General features: G+C 40.6%; 1 protein-coding gene across 1 annotated transcript in view; it reads right to left on the reverse strand.

The window, feature by feature from the left end:
* Positions 1-407: 407 nt before the first annotated feature.
* Positions 408-24,116, reverse strand: part of MTHFD1L (methylenetetrahydrofolate dehydrogenase (NADP+ dependent) 1-like) — a 153,331-nt gene continuing 129,622 nt past the window's right edge. The window contains exon 27 of the mRNA XM_010581930.1: positions 408-497. Coding sequence (XP_010580232.1) covers positions 408-497 — 90 coding nt within the window. The remainder of the gene's footprint in view (positions 498-24,116) is intronic.

The following is a 24,116-nucleotide window of genomic DNA, read 5'->3' on the forward strand; positions in this document are numbered from 1 at the left end:
AGAGTGGTATCAAAGATGAACTAGATTATTTCTTTTGAGGTGAGTAACATAACATGATTTCTTCAGACTGACTTTTTCCATAGCCAAGAGCGGTACAATTGCAGAGCCAACTCCTCCCCATGCCAAACTGACAGAGCCAGGAAATCCAAAAGGCACCATCAATGTGCACCACGAGTGTACACCAGCCAAGTGCCGGCCATCATTCAGCAAACCAGAAACCCATGTGATAAAGTGCACATTATGACATATTCCCCTAAATGCCCCCAAACTGCGTGAAGTCTTCAATGAAACTAGGGCCTAGATAAACTCCTGACAACCTTTTATATACATATTAGAGACAAACATCCTCTTCCAAGCTGGAACAGGAAAATAAAGGCTGTTGACTGACCTGAATTTGGACGTCCCTCTCAAAACAATCCTGTCACTTGCTCTGTGATGGGGTCAAGGTCAATGTCATAGAAGCATGGCCTTGTGGGCAGTCCTGGCATCGTGCTCATCTGTGGGAACAATAAAATGAAGTTATACTCCTGCAACTGTAAGCAGATAATCACTCCACCCAGGTAAACCTTAGATTAACAGAAAGGCTGGATTGCTCATCATGGACTCAACTGCAGATGTGATCTTCACCACGTTTTTTGTTTCTGTTAAAAATGTCAAGCTTAGTACTTTTTCAATTCATTTTTAAGTGTACACTTCTAAAAGACAGGAAAGAGAAAATAAAAGCCACAAAATACAGGCTAGCACAGCAACCTAAGAATAAACTCAACAAAATGAAGACACTTTGGAACTTACTTGCTCCTCAGAATAATTATCCAGAACATTTATCCATTTATATCTACTGGGAAAAATCACACAGCAAAGGGCAAGGACATAATTGCCCAAATTCACCTGGTGATATGAATGCGTTGAACTCAGACCTGTCCCACAGAAAACCAGAATATAAGAGCAGAATTAATCGCAACGCTTTCCTGACTGATTACTTAATGTAAGTAACAAATTGAAATAGTTCAACTAAACATACACGGATTACAGTTGAATCCTAATTTAGTAGTTAGAATTAGCAGGTTTAGATGTGAAGCTAAAGCAACCCAATTATCTCAAACTATGCATAATTAAGATCCTGATCTAGCATAAGACACCAGCATCTGCATACTTTTAAACATGTAAATAGTTTCATGGACTTAAACTACACAGTTAACTATAGCTCTGCTCATGCTACTTATACTATTATTTACAACTGGCATTTTAGCAGCAAATAAAGACATGTGGGTGACGTGGAAATCTTGAGGTGCTGGTCCACAATAGCTTAAGCCACTTTAAATCAAAGGTACTCCTGCTTCTCACCTCCTCTGCCTCAGGACTCCCCCCTTCTCCCTTGTGAAGGAGACGTCTGGAGATCAGGTTCAGCAGAATAATACTATCTTTTGATCTGCTTCATTGTCCCCTGTTTCAGCACCTTGAGTCAGGAGGGTCTTCCCCATCCCCAGTGCCAGCACTGGCACAGGGTAAAGGCTACGACTGTGGGGCAGTTTTAAGGCAGGACAAGTTTGGATCAACCTGAACCACTTTGGATTCACACCCTCAGTCTTCCTGAGATGAGAGTTAGAAGCCCTGAATGTCTCACCATATTTCGGCTAAATCAAGGCACTCTAAAAATAGCATTTGGGCTTAAGGACTCCATAACCCTTGCGATATCTTAACCTCAGAGGTGGAGGATGGCCCTGCTATATTAGGCCCTATATTAATACCCAAAGAGATGAAAGTCCTTACAATCTCTGGAAACAAACCCAGAGTTAAACTTAGCTCTACTGTTTGCTGACTAAGAGCCTTTAAGCATTAAAACTTATTTAATAGATGTTAGATTTTGAGGAACAAAATTTTAGCTGGGGCAAGTCGGCAGAGCTCATTACAGTTGGTGGTTAGTCTGACCCCAGGAGGTAACCTTCAAACATGGCTGGGTAGAAAAAAAATTTACACTGGCTTGAGTACCAGAAAGACTCCAAACACAATAACCTAAGGAAAGGGTCAGATTGGGGTATGTTTTCATGATGTGAGCTGAAACCCGTTGCTGATAGGGGACGGTTTCACCCTGTGAACCCCTGGGATGATTCCCCCTTGGAGCTAGCTCTGGCACTCATCTTACTGCAACCAACCTCATTCAACACACTGAACTGATGAAAACACATGTTTTTGTGGCCAGGGTCGTTCGGCTGATGAATTAAATCTGCTTACTGCATGACCAGATCACCACCAAGCCACTGGCTGCAGGGGAGCAGCCAGAGCACACCACGGCCAGCCATCACCTCCCAGCAGAGAGCACAGAGCCGGGTGGCTTCTTCCCTCAGTCCTCCCTAATTCCCCAAGGAGTACAGCTCAGCTACGGTGTTTTCTCTGGCCAAAGGCAAGCTCTAACAGGCTCACTGGCCTTCAAAAGAGGGAAAACGCATGACCACCATCCTAGCTGCTCCAGAGAGCCAGACTTACAGGCCCCCCTCGGGCTGGAACAGTCTGTATTTCTTTATGTCAACCTGTTCTGCTGCAGATTCAGTGATGGAGTTAACATCTCCCTTACACTTCAGCTTTGCTGCAAATGCTCATGTAATGTTTCTGTCATGGCAATACAACCGAACTGTAAGATCTCTCCACCACAGTCCCATTTACACAGGAGAGCTCTGCTGCCATTTCAAAGGTTAATCCCTTGCAGGGAAGGGAAAGGAGCTCGGGGAGCTCAGTACCAGTACAGCCATCATCTCACTTGAGATCTAGCTCTGAGAAAAAATAATGCAACGGGCTCTTCTAGTGGGCTCAGTACATTTCCTCTGTTTTTAAATATAGTCCTTCCTGATCTTTTGTTATTGTACACAGTAGGATTAAAATACAAAATTCTCAGTTTGCATTGACCAAACCCTGCCACTGATTGCATGACATCATTTTATTGGCTGACATTGCCTCGGCATCTTAGCTAAGTACTAAACCACCTTGTTACTATTCTTTATCTGTTGGCCACACTAGCTGGACTACTACATCATTAGGGTTACTGAATTATTTTCTGTCTCAGATTCACCCCAGTGTCTGAGTTAATGCTTGACAAGAAACTGCCTTAATGATTTACATCTCACCAGGAGGAGAATGAACAAATTGCCAAAGACAACTTTCTGGTTACTCAGTTCTACATCTGAAAGTAAACTCCCAAATTCCAGGTTCCTTTTTTTTTTTTTTCTTCAGAGGGAGGAATATATCTACAAGCTTGGCCAGTCTTCATTTTCCCTGTATAATAAAACCAAGAATCAGTTTAGGGGAGTTTTTCCTTTTTTTTTTTAAAAAAGAGAAATGTTAAAAAAAAAAAAGTCCTACATGTGTGGTTTGGATTTGGTTTTTTTCATAGGCCCAGTTCTACACAGGTGTAACTCCACTGTATTAACTAATGGAAATCTATGACATCTATAAAATGTGAATATCAAACCAGTTTATTGCCAGTTCAGGGAATATGACTAATTTCATATTAAAAATTTAAGTCAACAAAAGGGAATGAGTTCATCTGAATTAAAATTTCTGCTGCGTAAAATGAAGTACAAGGCAAAAAAACTCACAGAGGGAACACTTTGGGATGAATACCTATGTGAATTACAGTGCAAAAATAAAATGCGTCCTGTCATTTTCCCCATGGCCCAGACTTCCAAACAGGCAAAGCCGTATAAATTTATGATCATTTCTCTCCACTTTCATTATTTGGACACACAGAGGTAACATGCAACAGAATCTATCCCTTTTTCATTACTTCAAGGTCAATAGGAGTAGACGGCTGGCTGGCTGAGGAGATTACTACCAATTATTCCCTCTCCAGCCCTCCATTTCTTTCCTGCAGCCAAAAAGGCAGGAGAGAAAAGAGGGCTCAAGTTGGCTGCAAGGCTGAATAGAGGCTTCAGCTGACTGGCTTTCCACATGGCTGCGGGCACAGAATGATCCTCTTGCCTCTCACTGTTTTCCAGGATGCTGAATAGAGGCATTAACAAGTGAGCTCCCAGGCTGGCCTTAACCCCAGCAGTCATGACCAGAAGCCTCCCACTCCCTGCCCCAAGTAACCGGAGCCTAGATTTTTGTGCGTGGAGGGGGGCATGCTAATGTGCCCCCCCGGCTGCAGCACACACTATACCTGCACAGCGGCTGGCAGACTATCTCTACCTCTTCAAGGCTTTCTGAGATCACTACTTACTAAAATTACTTCATTTCTAAAACTTGAAAAAAGGAGAATGAGCAATGAAAAAGAAAATATGCCTAAAACATAAATCACATTGGTAATTAGCAGGTATGTACAGCAGGAAAAAAAACTCACAGAAATTTACAGTCATACAGCAGCTTGCTAGGCATCTCATACAATATACACCCATACAATATATTGCACAGAGAGCAGCACAACTCTGCAGTCTAATATAACAACATTTGGGTTACTGATTGGCATCTACGCAACATAACACAGTGTGGCTGTGAGAAAAGAGTAGGGTAAGAAGCAGTGAATGACAACATATTATCCACTTAAGACCACAAACTGAATTTAGGTAGCCGAAATAATCATACTTAATTTGACCAAAACTGTTACTATCACACTTCCCCTGGGAGAAGGAGTATACAAGGCATAAACCTCACACCTTAAGACTTAATGCAATTTATGCAGGGGGAAAAAAAAAAAGTTTTTTGGATAAGTACAAAGAACTCATCTAGCTGCTGCCCAAAATATATCATTTAGGAATTAATAGGAACTAGCTTTGTAGGAACTCACTGGAATCAACCATTTTCTTTGGAAACAGTGCAACTGTCTACACATCCGTGAGAGCAAATCAACTGCAGAAAGGCAATGTGAAAAATACAGTGCCTATTTATTACTATGGCACTCTATGTTTAGGAGGCAAAAGCAGCAAGTCTTACAGTCAGCTATCCTTTGGATCATTTATGCTCCTGGAAATGCACAACTGGTGGAAGATAAAATACAATTTTAGTTAAGAAAGCCTGAAGGCTGCTGTTATTTATACTAGGTATTTATGATCTTCCAGAAGTTTACTTACATGACTAAACAAACAAAAAAACATAAGGAGCTTCCTTACAAAAGGTGGATGCTAGTTATTTTTAAGGAAACTATATGAAAGTGGTGTTCCATACTCTCGCCAAGAACACATCCACTGTCACTGGAAGAGTGACTAAGTTGAGCTTCACTGGAGTTTCATTTAAATTACAGTTATGTGTTGACTTGTAATTTTAGGTGGCCATAAGGTCTACGTAACAGTTGCACAGTGTCAAGCACTAAGACTCTGCTAGCCAGGTTTGTTATGGTCCGAAGAGGAACTATGCTGCTTAGCTTCCTTTTTTATCATACAAATGCCTATCAGTGGTTGACATATCCTGCTTTTTACTTCAAGTGCGTATCCATCCATCCATCCCATCTATCTCTATTTTTTTTTTCATTTATCTATATGAAAAAACCTAATGGGACCTGAGATCACCTTAACTGGGTTAGCACAATGGCATGATTTGCAAAACAGACGGTCCTGAGGACTACATCCAACTCATGTTTAGTGTCTTTTTCACCTATAGATGTGTCTGTTTTACAGACATACCATGGTTTCTAAACAGAGAAAGAAAACCAGAGGAATCCGTACCTAAACAAAGTAGGGAAAACAGATGATTAGAAGATACGAAAAAAATCAGCAAACAGTTTATTGAGGAAAGGTCCCTATTTTGTGGCTTATGGAGTTAATGTTGCATTTGACAAGAAGTGCAAGTAATTCACATTATCTAATTGTATCCTTTTGTTAATTAATCAAGTTAAGACAACCCACAACCATTTCAAACTTGAAATGCTGCAGAACACAGATGTTGTTTCTCAAGAGAATCTAGCATCCACGTGACTGCGGATAACTCCTCAATAAAATCTGATGGGGTGAATTGCACATCCCACACTCCCTCAGCAAGAAACAATACAAGAGGAAACTCAAGATTTTTACAAGTAGTGCCATAAACCTGCATGCATTATGTTCAGCGTGCAAGAATTTGTTAGAATCCTGAGGCGCAGCACGAAGGAGCTACGCTTCAGGGTATCAATAATGTTTCCTAGTGTGAGTTAGAGCTCAGAAAGACAGATCCACTACCAGAAATTTGCTCCCCTGCAGTGCATCTGTCAGTCTCAATGCATGCAAAGCTGAAAGGAAGAGCTTTCCTCCCTTCTTCTGAAGAAATCCCTCCAGGTCTCCAACCTTGCCTGCCTTTAGGCACTCTTTATCTCCAGTGTCAGGTTACTCCCACTGACACCTGTGGTGCTGGCCAGGCACTGCCGGCTGGCACCAGGGGAATCGCAATCCATGGAGTGGGAGAGGAGAGACTAACAGTCACCTCACTGCAGTGCATGACTGGAGATGTGAGCGCAGATCTTATTACCGGATGCCTTCAGGTCCCTGCACTCTCCATTTTAAACCTATACTTGGAAATTTTTCGTGAGACTATCTATGCAGTGAGGGTAGTGGGTAGGACTACAGCACACTGAAGCATGTGGCTGTGCAAATACTTCCAGTGAGTGGTCACTTAGTTCATCTTCAAACTGGACTGTCCTTACACCGCACAGAGGCACTTGGTGTGCACTGAAGAGGGAAGCTAGTGCACAAAAATTAGGCAGCATATCCTAAGTATCTCCAGGATCAGCTAGTAGTTTGTTCCACAGAACCGGAAAATTTCCCCACTCTGCAGAGCTACAGAGCTACAGAGCTCTATCACTTCTGAGGTAGCTCATGTTTGAATGACAGAAGAAAAAAAAATTTACATGAAAATGACAGAAAAGAATAATTAAAAGAATAGTATTGTTTGTTTTAGTTAAAAGAAATACAACAGAATTAAATGGCCAAAACAAAATATGCACAATATAGTCTACACACCCACACATATGAGAGAAGGGAACAACACCATAGCAAACACTGAACTGATGCTCAAGTGACCTTTCACCACCTCTGCAAAGCAAACAAACCTCAAACTCTCACATTAGGAGAAGCAGATGCACAATGGAAGCAAGTTGGGGCTTCCTTGGAAAAGTATCAACCTTTAAAAAGAACTAATAAATTCAGCCTTGGAAATGGCAATAGTTTCTAAAAATCTACTTTAATAGCTACATAATGCTTAAGAAAATATTATCTCATTATTTTTCATTGCCTGAAAATAACAAGGATTTCTAAAAGCAGCTAGGCAATGATCTTTAGTCAGTGTTTAAATAACAGTTTACTTATAAGTTTTAATGAAGATTTACCAAATCTGATGATAGCCAGAGGAGATAAGGATAGTGAAGCTCATATTTCCTTCTCAGGAAATCTTTAACAAAAAAGGATCTTGTTGCAATGTATAAGATCAATCACAGTAAGAAACGCAACATATTAGCAGCTTTCAAAATGATCAAAATAATGTTTTAAACGATGCTGATGCTACCCCGACATATGCTGTAGTATTCCTTGCAATAAATGGCTCTGTTTCACTGGCATGCTGACTGATATCAGGTGCAGAAGTCCACCTGGCATCAATTATACTATTATAATTGTCTCTTACTTTAATGTTTCCATATTCTTGGCAATTGTTCGATTACAACAAAATGCATGGACATTGTTCTTCTACTATCAGCATCTGGATGAAGTTATAAAAGTACTGAATATTGAGTATACAATCCTAACGGACCTTGCTGCCAGGTGCTCAAGTGAGGCAGAAGTAGATTGTGCCCTGTTATATTCTCTGAGGGATTACCAGGACCCTACAAATAACTTATCTTGAGCGGAAATAGCCTGAATCCAAAAGTGATCTCCTGGGCACCCTAAGGAAAAAACCAAAACCCACACAACTGTCCACATCTGTCCAGTACAGCTCTTGGAGAGACCTGTGCATGCATATCCCAAAGGAAGCAGGGGATGAGAGGAATCGGTCAATGCTTGGTTGGCCAAGTTCTTGTGAACAAGTCAGTGTAATACCACTGGAACTCAAATGTTGCTGTTAGTGACATGCTGAATCACTGAAGACCCAGAACCAGCATTTCACTAGTTATTAAATAAAATATTTAGGCACAGATGTAATCTGTAAAAGAATGAGGAATTTCCCCGATTAAGTAAAACATTTGTGACTCACATATATATGACCGCAGTTCCTCTCAGCAGAGTTGTCTTGACTTGTTTTCATCTTAGAATTTATAAAACCATACTTGAAGCAGAAGAAAATGGTCCCCACAATAACAGCACAATGGGACCAATATTGTAAGTTTTACTTGAAAAATACAACTCTTCCTCTCTGAGGTAGCACGTTAGATGGTGTTAGTTCAGTATACTATTTTTTCATACCAACCCAAAAAAACCCCAAACCCCAAACAACCAACCACGTAGGAGATAAAGGGGGAGAGAAAAAACAGAGCTACAAATTCCAGATGACTTGTTCTAAAATACTTCCCTCCATCTCAGCCCACTCAAATCCATTTTCAGGAGTAATTGCTCCCTTGGCCAAGGCCTGCATCCTGATTTTCCTTTCCCTCTTGTGCTTTCGATAGAATCCCTGGCAGAGTATTCTCGCTCGCTGCCTCTTGTACAAAATCACCTCCTCAGCCAGAAGAAATCCTTCCCTCCAGCTCACTCCTGATATCGATGGCTCCCAGGGCTGTTCCCATTCTTGACAAGTGTCCAATATATCACACAGTGCTGGAAACATGCCTCTGAGGGAATAAATCCAGAGGATAAAGGTGTTCCTCTCGTGCTGTTTCAGCAATAGGAATATCTGAAGTATCCGATGTTCGTCGGTACATAACCCTCCTGCTTTGTCCAGTGCTCAGGACTCCTGGTGAGGAGGAGGTGACCAAGGTTCTGCTGAAAGCAGAGCAGGTTTTGTGGTACTTGGGTAGGAGAGATCTCAGGTGGACCCATCCCAACTGCCTTGCATTTGCTCAGGGACCGGGCATCCTTCATTTCCTCCGAAACCTGTTTATTTTGTACCAATTGTTTCTCTAGAAGGGCCATTCCTCAAACACTGGGAGCGAGTCCCACTTTGTGCTCTTGATCTTCACTATGCCATTTTGTGTAAAAGCTTCATAACTTTCATACGAGACTTGCCTTGCTGGTCAAACAGCCTGACATGTTAACACAGGAAAGCACAGAGCCTCAATTACAGCCCAGAAACTGGAGATGGTGGCAGCAGCAGACTAGGTAAAGCAAATAAATGTGCTCAACATGCAATGACCTTAACCCTTCCCAGAAAGCCATGCTAGGAAGAGTATCAGGGGCATCATCCAGTCATTTCAATGGCAAATTACAAAGTGAAGAAATCCCAAAAGATTGTATAACTATGGTGAATAAAAACACATTTAACTGCTGCCATACTAGCCCTCTTGGTTACAATTAACTAGATCCACTGACATCTGAGTAAGTTCCCTAAGAAACATCGTATCAGGCAAAGATTATATATACACACACACACACATATATATACATGAGAAGAATTACTTCTGTTTAATATCTTTATCAATGATCTGGACAAGGGGATCGAGTGCACCGTCAGCAAGTTTGCAGATGACACCAAGCTGGGTGGGAGTGTTGATCTGCTCAAGGGTAGGAAGGCTCTACAGAGGGATCTGGACAGGCTGGATCGATGGGCTGAGGCAAATCGTATGAGGTTCAACAAGGCCAAGTGCCAGGTCCTGCACTTGGGGCACAACAACCCCATGCAGTGCTACAGGCTTGGGGAAGAGTGGCTGGAAAGCTGCCCGGCAGAAAAAGACCTGGGGGTGCTGGTTGACAGCCACCTGAATATGAGCCAGCAGTGTGCCCAGGTGGCCAAGAAGGCCAACGGCATCCTGGCCTGCATCAGAAATAGTGTGGCCAGCAGGAGCAGGGAGGTGATTGTTCCCCTGTACTCGGCACCGGTGAGGCCGCACCTCGAGTCCTGTGTTCAGTTTTGGGCCCCTCACTACAGGAAAGATACTGAGGTCCTTGAGCATGTCCAAAGAAGAGCAACGAAGCTGGTGAAGAGTCCAGAGCACAAGTCTTATGAGGAGCAGCTGAGGGAACTGGGGTTGTTTATCCTGGAGAAGAGGAGGCTGAGGGGAGACCTTATCGCTCTCTACAACTACCTGAAGGGGGGTTGTAGTGAGGTGGGTGCTGGTCTCTTCTGTGAGGTGGCTGGAGATAGGATGAGAGGAAACAGCCTCAAGTTGCATCAGGGGAGGTTTAGATTGGATATTAGGAAGAATTTCTTCACTGAAAGGGTTGTTCAAGCATTGGAAGAGGCTGCCCAGGGAAGTGGTTGAGTCACCATCCCTGGAGGTATTCAAAAAGCACGTAGACAAGGCACTTCAGAACATGGTTTAGTGGGCAAGGTTGATGGTTGGATTCGAAGATCTTGAAGGTCTTTTCCAACCTAAATGATTCTATGATTCTATAACGAACACAAAGGGATTATAGCAAAGGACTCCTTAAAATTTGTTCTTTTTAATTGTGAAATCACCAAATTGGCTTGGTCTTATTACTTTATTTAAACTAAGTGCCAGTGGTGATCTTTATAATACCGAAGGGTGTGAGAATTTTGCAAAATGCCGGAAACAACAGGAGTTGAAAAAAGTGGAAGAGGACATGACTATACTTTGCTAATCCCATTTGAGTAGATGAAATCTTGTTTTCAGTACTGGGAAACACTAAAACCTAGGATATACACTTCACAGGTGCAGTTCAGCTTTCTGGTCTGTAGTTATCATGGGAGATGTTGGAAAGAAGAGCCTGGGGGCTTGTCTCCAAAGAATGATCAGCTGTTATGGGCATCAACAGCATCAATCGCTATCACCATACCATCATCATGTATCAACCTTGACGTGTGAGCGCCTCTAATCTCGTTAGTTCAAGTGTCTATATCTACTTTCTCAAGACACTTGTTGCTTAGATAAACAATTTAAATTATTTGCTCTTTGTAGCCCTTAACACACATTATTTTGTGACAGATTGAAGCAAACAGGAAATAGACAATTACAAACAAGCACCTTATGTTATAATTCTGGATGCAACTACTTTCTAACCATACGTGAATTTGCCCCATCTCTCTCATGGCAAATTACTGTTTCGATATGCTAGGTCAACGCTATCTTAGCTGCACTGAAGAATTCAAAAACTTTTCCACTCTATTTGTTCCTAACCCAGAAGATCCAGAATGGATCCAGTTTGGCTGGATACGAGGATGTCAAATCGTTAAAATGTCTGTGTAAATTATATATTCTCAGTCACAAGTCCATCGCAGACCTCTAGCAGTACGTATTATTCAATACAGTGTGTTCTCTAAAATCATATCAGAATGTACTGTGGTTCCTTTTGGCAAGGAAGCAAATAAAAAATGAATGATATTACTTAGATCAGCAATTGTAATCCTATAGTCTATCAAACCACTATTTTAAGAGGTCTCCAAAAGGCTGCTAAGAAAAGCGAGCCTTGAATAACCTATGCTGGAGCTCACACTTCTCCTGGAAAATGGAGGAGCATAGAAACGCTTTGAAAAAGGCCGAAAGCCACTGACTTGCGATGCACTAGTGCCTTCAGAGGAGCCACCTTCTTTGCAAGTTGCCTGAACTGCGCTAATAGCTGTAAGGAGAAAGGAAAAAATTCTAGCCATGGATGTGTGACTTAGCTGTCTTATGGCAATATTGATTTTCAAAGTTTCTCTAAGGAGATACTAAACCCCTAATTTCTGTTCACTGAGAGAGAGCCACGAGTTAACAAGCTGTCAGACAGATTTAATTGTCAAAGGAAACCAGACAAAATTTTGTTAATTGACGGAGAGCACAATCTTTACCCTAAAAATGTGTATCCTTACATAATATAATAAAGATTTCTATTTTTATATTTATAAATAAAATTATTTTCAAAGTACTTACAAATATGAATTAAATACGTTAAGTACATCTGGGAAATAAATGAAATTAGATCTCCATTTTAAAAGGTGAGTGAGATAGGAGGCAGAAAAGGTTAAATGATTTGCCAAAAGGAGCTGAGGTGCTGCCAGGAAAATGGAACGTAAAATTGGTAACTCTCATTCTCATCTTAGTCTCATATAACTGAAACTCAAAAATAACTATGCTAAATAGTTACATTGCATGAAACATCTTTTTCTATTACATAATGAAGCCTTTGTATCAGTATTTTTTAATGAAATACAACTTTCTCCGTTTCTCACACTTTGCTCAGTACAAACTTGCAGTAAGTCACTTTTCTAACCACAGTTTCTGTAATATAACAAAGGATAACAATATATTCATATAAGTAACTAAAACGTTGTTAAATTGTCCAATTAAAGTCAACCATATTTGGAAACACACTTTTTTTTTTTTCAATCTGAAAAGCAAACCAACCCCCAAACAGATGTTTTGTGGGTGGCATTCAGTATTTTTCCCAAATGAAGCATATGAAAGGACAGAAAAAGTGGAAGGTAATAATGAATTTCTGCATCCCAACACAAAACAAGGTAACACTACTCTTTTCTGTGTTTTGACAAACATCTAATACAGCAACCATCTATGGGAACTTCTTCTCAAGCATTGGAAAAAAAGTGTAAAAGCACCACCATCATAGACAGTTTATTTGTGTACATACAGAGTAAACCATAAAAAGACTAAAGTAAATTCATAACACAGAAATTAAAAACCAGTTACAGTGTAATCTCTCTAATGCCAAAGCGAACAAACCAGCAGACAAAGCTATAAACTTTATTTACTCCTATGGTATAGCCCCCCTGGCTCCTCCTAATCAAAACAAGGCCCATCTGTAATGAACTTTCATTTTTGGCAAACCAGCCATTTACAACTCCACTGGTCGGCCACAGGCGTAACAAACACAACCTGCAACACATCCGCTAACGTTTAGCCTGCCTCCTTCCCTCCTGGTGACCCCATGGAAGAAGGCCCCCCATGACGGCACACTGACCTCGTCTGAAGAGCTGCAATGCCCCAGTAGTGTGTCACTACCCACCTGCCTGGGCATCTTCCTTGAAGAGAGGCTGCTGGTGAGCAAGAGCGCTCTCCCTTGGATGCAGCCACAGATCATGCTGCCATCTCATCATCAGCATCCTCTCCAGCAGTTGGAATTCCTGTAGTTATTCCCATTTGAAAATCACTTGCTTATTTGTGGGAAAACTCTGCTTTATCTTTGCTTCCACATTACATTCCTCCTTTGTCAGATTGCTTAAATACTGACCACGAAGCTATTGTTAAATTGATTTTTTTGTGAAAGTTAAGAAATTTAATTTTTTTTCTTTTTCCCAGAGAAAAGTAAAGAGACAAAGAGCTCCACAAACTCAGAGGGAGCTTATTTGTGCTGTCACATGCCTTGATCTTATTCTGCACAGATTACCTGCAGAGCACTTGGTTTCCATGTCTACTCACTGCATCACATCTTTACTACAGGTGCCAAATACAATGGCATTGATGTTCTTTACTACAGTCTAGATCAGAGCTCTACAGACAGCACAGCTCATTCAGGGTCTCAGACACAAAAGCAAATCTGACATATGCAGTGCCAGCAGCACGACGTTATTTCTCTCTGGTGCATACGAAAAAGGCTTTACTCCCTGTGTGCTACTGCATGTTCTCTCTCCCTTGTGTTCCTGCTGCTTTGCTGCAACTGTGGGTGAGCCTGCAGGACAGTGCAGAGCACGTGCCTGGCCACAACCAAGAAATACAGGAATGGAAAAAAGTCATCAGAGGCAGGGGGGAAAGTACCTGCATCTACTTTTCTGCATTTGTTTGCGAAACATCATCTTTTATCTTAATTTGATTCAGTCTAGTAACAAAAGCTCCTAGTGCCTTGATTTCTACATGTACAGAGCAGCAGGGCATCATGTATGCACAGACAACTGGTGCAGTGTGATCAATTAATACAAAAGTTACCCAGTTTAAATCAGCTAGAAGGCAGGCAGGGAGTGTGCCATATCACGTCAGAGCAAATGTGAGCGTCCCAGGGTTTTGCCTCTGACAGTGGCTGGTACCAGATGCTTTACAGAGAAAAGCTAAAACTGTGGAGGTTGACAAAGCAACCTCTGTCCAACACTGGGAGCTGATAGCTGAAGATTGACCGAATCCTTGAACACTGTGCTTAGCACTTTTTCCAAATTACTTACTTACATTAATTACAACCCTGCACATTGTTGATGGCTATAACCTTTTAGAAGTCTTGTTAAATTCTTGGCCTCAATGGCTTTCCTGTGTTAACGACTTCTACATTTTAATCACATGTGAGAAAGTATTTCCTTTTTTTATAGAGGTATTAATATAGATGCCTGGCAAAATCTCTTCACAGACTAAAGAAATATTTCAAAGAAAAACTGGTTTCCAGGCGTTATGGAGACAGCTTCAGATAACCTCTAAATTCTGTGTAACTGCACAGGGACACAATACAGGTATAAATACAAGTCTAAGAAATTCATAAGACTTCAGATGTTACAGATACAAATTTTATATGAACACGGCAACTTAAAAATTCTTGGCTTTCTCAGCATTTCAAATATTAGAAACATGTTAACATGTCAAGAGTCCTAAAACTGTTTCTGTGAAGAAACTGAGAATGATCCAAGAAGCTTTAATTAAGCAGACAGAAACAGAATGGTCAAATTGCTAAAGAATACGAACCTATTGCCAAATTGATTTGAGGATAACAGCAGAGCTCAGATAACAGCAGTTAGCTTTAAGCACACATTTTAAGTCAGCAAGCCTATACAAAATATTACACATCATACTGTGTGCGAGCTGATGTTTAAAACCAAATTCAATATGCTGTTTTCAGAAGGGAATGCCTACATATTAATGTGTGGCTCTATTATAGTCTCTGTAACATTCTTCTGCTTTTCAAGATTATTGTCTAGTTACTTACCCACTAATTCCAATTTTAGCTGAAAAAGATACTTTACATGAATATTCATTTTTGTGGGATCCAGGTTATAATGTAGAACTAACCTGGATTATGTACACCTAACAAATGCAACAACCTTCACAATTGACAAATTTTCTCTTTCTTGTGAATAGTATAGCATTGCTCTTCCAGTTATAACTTCTGAGTTTCAACAAGCCAGCTGAAGTGGCTGCAATGTCACATGAATAAGGATTGGGGAGGGCGAGGAGAAGCCTGGCAGACACTGAAAAAAACAGCACAGTTCAGGAAGCAATTTCTGGGAGCAGATGTTTGTTCTAATTGCATTCACAGATGGATGCCATACAAGGGGAAGCTGCCATTTAACAGGTACTGTATCAGATCCATTTCACTATCATTAAGGCTACTATTAAAAAAAACCCCAACAACAAAAACCCAACCCAAAAAACCAGAACTCAGTGAGAGAGAAGGGAAAACGATGACATACCCAGGGCACAACTCCAAATTACCTAGGAGACACTCTACAACATCCTTATTACTCATTTCCTCTCATTAGATTTTGACCCTTGCCTAGCTTATTCTGACATTTAAGGCTTATGGTCTCTTTGCTAGTGAAGACCCCTTAAAAAACCACAGCAAGCAAAAGGCAGCCCTTCACACTACTGTCCCCTCAGAGAGGGCTGTGGCAGGCAGGACATAGAAGCCCAGGCTCCTCCCCAAGGCAGCACAGATTTACAGCTTCCAGAGCACAGGCACCTGCACCCACATTGCTGCAAAGAGGAGCGTGGCTGCAACCCTGCCTGTCTGGCCACGTTCCAGTTCACTGAGGGGCTGCGTGAGATTTAGGACTGATTAACCAGCAAGAAGAGTGGGGCTTGGAGCAAGAGACAAGACAGACATTCCTGCTGACCCTCTGCCTCAGCTCTTGCTGCACAAATATCTCAGTCACTTCTCAACCAGTTTCTGGACAACCACTTTTTTTCTGCAGTGACATAAGGCAAACCAAAAATAACAGAGGCTTACCTACAAAATGCTAAATGTAGTAAACTACAACTGCTGTGGAGCTGATTCACAAGCAGATCAGACATCCCTGCACTCAGGGCACCACCACCCCTCAGAGAGGCAGGGGCTGATATGGCTTCAGCAATATCATTTTCATTTGCATACACATCTGTCAGAACCCTAAATCTCATACTGTATTACCTTTGTGACTGATATTAAATATGTATCTGAAAAGAATGAAAAGGCAGTCAGTTGTCTTGAATCTGGGAAAATTTAAGAATTTTTCTTACTCAAATGTCAAAAAAATATTAATATAACTTTGTGCTTTATAAAGTGGAGACTCCAAAACCAGGCAGTGTTCCATGTACCTGCAGTGATAAGTAGAAGAATGGTTAGCTATAATATAGACCTATAAAAAAACCAACTCCCCTGTAATTTTCTTTCCCATCTGGGAGAATACTGCAACTCCTTATGAAGAATGCCAGCAGCAAATTGTCATGCTGAATTTCCTCTACAGTATGTATTTGGTTCTGAATCAGTCCCAGAGAAGACACCAGACAACGTCAAAACAGAAGCCTTTAATTGCCTCATAAAATGAAGATGACTGTATCCTCCTAGAGCTAAACTTTTTTGAATATACCCCTAGAAAATGGTACCCCATGAAATCACTAGGCACTACGCTGCAGTTATCTGGGATTCATCTTGTATACTACTAATTTTTTTTTTTAACTGGACTGGAAATCATGTTGAAAGGCCTACAAGAAAGCATATTTTTGGATTATCATGGCTTTTGTATCTGGGAAACAGAATTCAGAACACCTCTTTAATGAAATGGTCCATTTGGCCTAAACAACCCAAGGAAACAAAAAAGTTGCTATCCCTTAAGAAAATATCATTTAAAAGCATATCAAATGTTTTCCAGTTGCAAGGTATACATAGGCTTTGCTAACATTTCAGAGCAGATTCAGTTTACCCAGAAAAAAGTACTTTTATCCTGGAATAAGAATGCTCACAGCCAGGTGTACTAGAACAGCCATTCTGCTTAAATTTTAATGTTCCAGCACGACACGTGTCCCTGCGTGTAGTGGGCATTTGTGTATATATTCACCAATTCTCCCATCCCGGTTTCTCTCTTTTTGACTAGGGAGTAAAGCGAGTCTCCCAATTGTGCCCATTTTGTAAAGCACATGTAAAGCATTAGAAAAAAGCATTTAAACAATTTGAAATGATTGCTGACATTTCCTTTAGGAAAAGGTGAAAGAATCTGGTTTTACTACAGACTTCTGCAGCAGCATATTTACTAGGAATATAAGGAAGCATGGTCACTGGCTGTCACAGCCTGCTCAGCTACCAGGGTTTCTTTTGTGGATGGCCTTTCTACATTCAAATTAGGATACCTTGCTGGTAAAATACACTGAAATAATACCATTAAAGCACACCTTTTAGTGAATGTGGCCTGTCTTCAAGAGCTGCCGTCCCTTGGCTTATTAGGTCATTTATTCAAACTGGCAACTCAGAAACAGAAACAAAGCTCCAGCTCAGAGGAAACACAATTACGGGACTTGATGATCCTTATGCAACATTGGCATTTTGCATTACTGACCAACCTAAGCTATTAGGAAGCCTTATTTCCTTGTGCAGACTTGTGGTCCCCACTTTTTTTATGCCTTGCCATGTACGAAAGACAAATAAGTGCTTCAAAATGAGTTTCCTAGGGCTTTTAATCACAGCTTCTCCTACTCCTGAGTGACTTCAATTCAGCTGGTAAAACGCAGAGCTGCTTGCACTTCTGTTCAACCTCAGTGGCAGAAGGCAAACCTTCACCACTTAGGGATGCCAGCTTGTGGGCTGCAATGCCACCTTGGCTCCTTCTCCTGAAACAATGGCCAGAGCACAGGCATTAGGATAATTTTTATTTCCTTTTTGATTGAGTACCTGTGAAAGGGAAGACAAGCCACTGCACTTTGAAGGCGCTCATGTGATTAAATGTCTCTGAGACTTTTTTCTTTTCTTTTATACTGGCTTTGACCACTTCAATAAGTTTCAGTATCACTCTGAGTATCTTTCTCCCTCTTTCATATAATCCTTTACAGATTACTTGTCCTGTTCACCAGCAGGGGAATATTTGAAGTAATACATCTATTTGTATAGCTGTGCCAGACATTCTTCCTATGCTCTTCCTGTGCTGTGTTTGTAATTGTATCTGTCTTTCAAAAATTCAATTAAGGGACAGTTAAAGAAAATTAATTAAATTAGTCCTCTGACAACACAGAGCAGCACCACATAGATGATATATTACAAGTTCATGACGGAGCAATGAGAAAGCAGCAGTGAAGTACGGGTAGTACAGAAGAAGTCTCTTCTGCATCCCTCAAAATACTGAGGAAGAATGCTCTAAAATTGCCTGTTAGAAAGGATGGGATGTGATACACAATGCAAAAGCTGATGCTGCCTAAATGAGGCAAGAGGGAAGCTAAAAAAACAGAGAAAGCAGAACGGAAAAATGGATGCAAGTGTTGAATCCTGGATGTCTTCTCCTTATTCCTAATGAAAAGAACATCTCAGCATTTTTTTGAGGAACAAAGTTGTAGAATATGTTGTAATTCTACAAATAAGAGTTAAAAAAGACTATGTTCTTTGGATGAAGACAGCCAAGAGAGGGTTCAAATAAATAAATAAATAAATCTGCAACATTTCATCAGAGAAATAATTCTCCTACTGTCCGAAGTGTTTTGTTTTCCAGCAAAGATGCAAAAATCCTCAAATACATTACACTGTATATTGATGCAACTTTTGTATTCGATTCTATTCCAGCACATCCAATATATTGGGGTGGGGAAAAGAGAAGAAAGGAGGACGAAGGATGAAAGATATCCTAATGATCAGGAAGGCATCCACTATGAAGTATGACTGACTTATTTGCCAATCAAAATGAATGTGCAGATATGCACAGGAATTTCATCCCCATGAACGCTTACTAGTTGCTTCTTGCTGTAGTCAAAGTATACATACTCTTGACAATATAACCTAGTTGTGAATGTTTCAGAAATCTGATTTAAATTACTTATTCTATCCTGAAAATACAAATCCAGAACTGGAAGCGTATTTAATTGTATCCTGCCACTAAGGGTGTGTGGGTGTGTAGGTGTTCAAATAGGCAGGTATGCCCATATGTGTGGGTGGGTATTCCCAGTACTCTGAGTACCTATGAAGGAAATGTTTTCTTGCCAAAAGTAAACTATTTAAAAATAACTGTACTGCAGTTTTTATTCAAAATTTCCTGCAAAGTTTTTCCCCTTTTTACACATAAGCTCTCAGTTTATGATATTTAAGCTCTCAATTTATGGCATGAGACTTTTACTTTTTTTCTTTCTTTATGGTATCAGCTATCCCAAAGCAAAATGATCAGTCACAGGCAGAGTTGACAAGGTCAACCATGTTGAAACTCTTTTACCATTTCTGGCTTGCTGTACCTGTGTTTCATGGCACATTAGTCACAGTGTGTGCTGCAAAGTCCATGCATGGCCCACCTTTAGGTTCCAGCACTATAAATTGAATTTGGGGATGCAGCCAAACAGCTTAAAACTCCCTCCAATATACAATGCAGCACTTTGCCTTGCTAGAACAGAAACCTTGGGTAAGCTTGCTCAGGCATTCTGCAGAGAGTTAGCACCGAGAACGGAGCACGTGGACTGAGTTTACCCCAGTTTGTCTTCCTGAGACTTACAGCATGGCTATTTTGGCAGCCACATTTCCCTTTATGGCAGTGCCTTCCAGAGCATTCAACTGCAGTAATTTAACCTGCCTGTAAAGCAAGGCTGTGTTGAACACAGCCTTTCAGGGAAGCTGGACCACCCTTTTGGCACTCGTCCTCTCAAGACACGAAAATGACTTTATTTTACAGAATCAAATGGAAAAAAATAAAACCACAGTGCTTCCACACTGCTCTTCATATGGTCTATACAAGCAAGAGGAAATTAATACGGAATATAAATGTGCCAAACCAATTACTGTTGATCATGCTTTTCAGACAAGCACCATTTAGCATTACCTGCCACTGAACCGTCAGCCAAGACGGGCACGTTTCTGCTTAGTTAGAGGAAGAGGACTGTGCCCAGCACAGCATTCATTCACACCTAACCCCAAGGGATGTAAAGGTCTGGAAGCAACACTGTGCTTTGAGCTAATGCTCTTAAAATGCTTCAGAGCAAGAGGAGCTACGAATATTGGGGGCGGGGAATGAAGGGAGGAGTGAATACCTCATAAGTGGGTATTTGAAGAAAATGAGAATCAAATGATACATTTAAATACAGTCCATTACAGTTCTGTTGGTAGGCAAACAATTAACCTTCTTTCAAGTATCATAGGATCTAAGGACTCATTAAATCAATTAATATGATACTTCGTGCTAGTTCATCACGTGCTATTAGTAGCACACTGTGTTCTACCACAGAAGCTCTTTTTTTCCCACTTCACTATAAAGCAATGTTGAGTATCAACATTTTCACTGTTTGGGTTAAAAACAGGATTAAATGAAGTTGTAACTTAAAGTTTCTAGAATAGACTAAAAGTTACTGAAAGTAACAATGACAAAAAAAATTATAAAACGATTATAACCAAAGCAATTGTTACTAAAACTAACATTTTACAGATGTTTTTTCACTGAACCACTTCGGGTGTAAGCAGATAAGTTCATCTGAGCTCCAGTCGCACAGTTGCGGCTTGTTGGTTCGCTGTGGGTAATCAGCAATAAATTTATATGATTAAACCCACTGAGGCACTACTGAGATCGTTTGGATCACGATGTAGGAAAAACAGCTAACACAAATTTTATAGCTTTCAATAACCCTGTGTGTTTCACAGACCAGTCATATGAAACCAATAACTGATGATGAGACTGTTTATTAAGGAAGATCCTTGCCAAAGTGAAGGAAGATCTACTAACTCAGGAAACAATCACAGGGGAAAACAACTCCACTAAAAATATATTACACCTGAGACAGGAAGTAAATGAACTTCACAGTATGATGTCAAAGCAGAAATATCCATTCAGCAGGCAGAGAGTGTGAGCTGCCTTCTCAGCACCACAGCTAACACTCCCCCAAACCAGAGGGAAGACCTGTCCCCGGCTCTGCGTGGGTCCAGGACTGCTGTGCTCCCTGCTTGTTAATTATGCCCCGCGGTGACATGGCACAGCTCAACGTAACGTAAAGGCGGCAAAGCACATTAGCAAGCTACAGTGTCTTCGGAAGCAAAAGCTAGCTATATATTCAGATAAACGTGCCATTGAGTCAAAGGGTATTCCTTCAGGCACAGTGCCCTGCTAATGGCCATCTTATCAACTTTGAAACCATACATAGTCCTTCCCATGCCCACTGTGCCACATGATGTACCACCACAGGTCTCCATGCTGCACCACACAGCACGCGATGGGCTCCTCCCACTCACACTCCGTAGCCTAGAAAAGTGCTGCTACTTTCAATGCTTCTCAAAAGCACCAATAAGTTAATTGATGAAAAGAGCTAAGTAAGCATAAGCACAGAGCTTTGGAGAAGTTTGTGTTTTACCAGCAAGATTTTGGCCATCTCCTTTCAAAACATTAATGTCTCTCACACCGAGTCATCATGATGTTAGTTTGACATAATTTTTCCTCAATTCTGCATTTCAAAATCAAGTTAGATCATAGTGGTGGCTATAGTTCTCTTCTCCACATCATATGCTAAGAAACAAAACAGAAAACACCATTTCATTGCTGGATTGCGAGGTCACTAGTAAACAAATTCCTGAAACCACCACCTTAAAAACAGATTTTCAAAAGCCTTAAAAGCTTTGGGTCAGTGACAAGGCTACAAATGCTAATCCAAAATTTGAGTTGGTTTCTGAAGCAACCAAAATATGCCCATCCCTATACAGACTTTCAGGACCACACTCCTTCCCCTGTTCTCCCCATAAAGGCACATATGCCTGCCCACTTTCATGTCTAATACCTTGGCCACCTTCCCAGGGCAGTGTGTGATATCCTCCTTCCTCTCTTTAAAGACATGACATGGAATGCAGCTGCAGCTACACTGAGATTTGGCTACAAATACCATGTGCAGCATATCAGTTCCTAGAACTTCCATTTTGACATACCAAGCAGTGCGTTATTATTGCTGAATAAATAAAAGATTACACAACAGCAAAACCAACCCACTTCCTTACAAAATATTGCAAGCTTCAAATCAATGCTGCAAAGTATTTTGTAAAGGAGAATTATTGTAGGAGTCATAAGGAAAGAAAATGGACTGGGATTGCAATGATAGGACCATTTCCTTTGTCAAACTGTCCATAGTTTTAAGAACTAAAAAATAAAAAGGTCTGTTTGGGGAATAAAAAGTTCAATAATAAGACAATTTTCAAAGCTTTGTGACATTCAGATACCCAGCTGCCCTTAAAAATAATAGGACTTTTTTAGTCCCTGCTTCATACACCTAGCTTTGTAAAACCTCACTCTGTGCAGTTCATTACTAGAATCAGTTCACCTATATGTTACTAAATCGAACTTCAGCAATTTCTACTTTAATTTCATTAGACATTGAAGTTCCATGGAAAATATTTTAGCTGTGAAGAAGCCAGAGGAAATCTTCTTAACTCTTAATGTCAGTGATATCCCCAAACAAGATGCCGAAAGATTTGCTTCTTGATTGTGCTATGCAATTCCTTTGACTAGCAGCTGTCTCCTTCACTGTCATTTCAGCCCATCCCAAAAGAAAAATTCATACTTTTCCTGAATCAATTGTCCCATGGCACTCACTCTAGGTTCAGCAGCAGCAGCATGTGCACAGCTGTAAAACATCTGGCATACAGGTGTATGAAACAGCATTTGCTTGCTGTCTGGCTAGTCACCACACATTTTTTGGAAGGATGACAAACAGTTACCTTGTAGAAAGACAGATAGTTCTGTTGTGCTCACTGTTGTAAGTTACATTTATCTTCAATATTGTAATCTCCAGAGTAAGGTAGAAGAGTAAATGTGTTATATTCATCTATTAAGAAAGCAAACTTTTATGGAAGACAAGCATAGTCCTTCATTATGGTACCAATAATCTAGCTCGGATCCTGGTTTATTTCTGAGGAGGAAGGGGGTGGAGCTGTAAGGCACACTTTAAATAAATCCTCTTACATGGAATGGGGCAAATACTTTCATTCCCCAGCTTGAACTTACAAGTTAATGCCAGCAACATTACAAACTTAAATATAGCACCAAAGACAGACTAAACACGAAACTCTACAAAAGAAGAAAGTCCTATATAAAAGCAAAGTTGACATATAAAAGGCAGCTTACACAGAGCACTGAAGAAAACATGTCGCTTTCAGCATAAGACATTAGATATTAGGGAAAAAAATATGTAAAAGATTAAATCAGTGTCATATGTGCCAAAGGCTTTGATTAGGCAAAATTGCTAATTCCAAAGCCATACTTAAAATAGTACAAGACAGACCTACATGGCAAAAATGAGGAGGTAACTCACGCCCAATGCCTACCACAAGCATGGCAGGCATACCTGTGTGAGCTTTAACACAACAGGTGCAACAGTACCCATAAAGATTTCAGCATGGACTAATAAGCCACATATACATTCAGAATCCCTCAAGCATCTTCATCACTACGACCACCTGCGTATGCATTTGCTTACGCACAGTACAAACATCTTAGATTTCTGCACGTGTATCAGCACAGACATAGGGTGGCTTGTGTTGTAGGTGAATGAAAGCAGCATTTGCTGTATGCCTGTTCAACCCCAGTAACTCATAAAAGAAATCTGATGAGACACTGGTGGTCCTATGACTCTTGCTACCTGAATCAAGTAGCCTGACAGCAGTCTAAGGAACAGAATTTCTGATAGCCTATTAAATATGTAACTTGGTCCATAGGACAAGCCGACGTGACAATTCAGCTTGCAAACTCAGTGTGCTTACCATTGCAAACTCTGTATTTTCCTCTGCTCTTCTCCTCCTCCTTCTGTTTAGAAAGAGCACACTCTATAGCAATACAGCACCAAACTCAAAATGTGGGCAATATGCAGGAAAAACAACTGTGCAATCCAATCAGGTTATCCAAGTGATGCTGAAATCAGGAAACACTGACTGGTCTTTATCAATCACTGACATACACAACAAAATGTTTGCTTTTTCTTTCTATGTTAACTTTCTTCAGAAGGTGTTTTCCCCCTAAAGAAA

The sequence above is a fragment of the Haliaeetus leucocephalus genome, unplaced genomic scaffold (genome assembly GCF_000737465.1).
Source record: "Haliaeetus leucocephalus isolate CR32 unplaced genomic scaffold, Haliaeetus_leucocephalus-4.0 Scaffold819, whole genome shotgun sequence".
Taxonomy (NCBI): Eukaryota; Metazoa; Chordata; class Aves; order Accipitriformes; family Accipitridae; genus Haliaeetus; species Haliaeetus leucocephalus.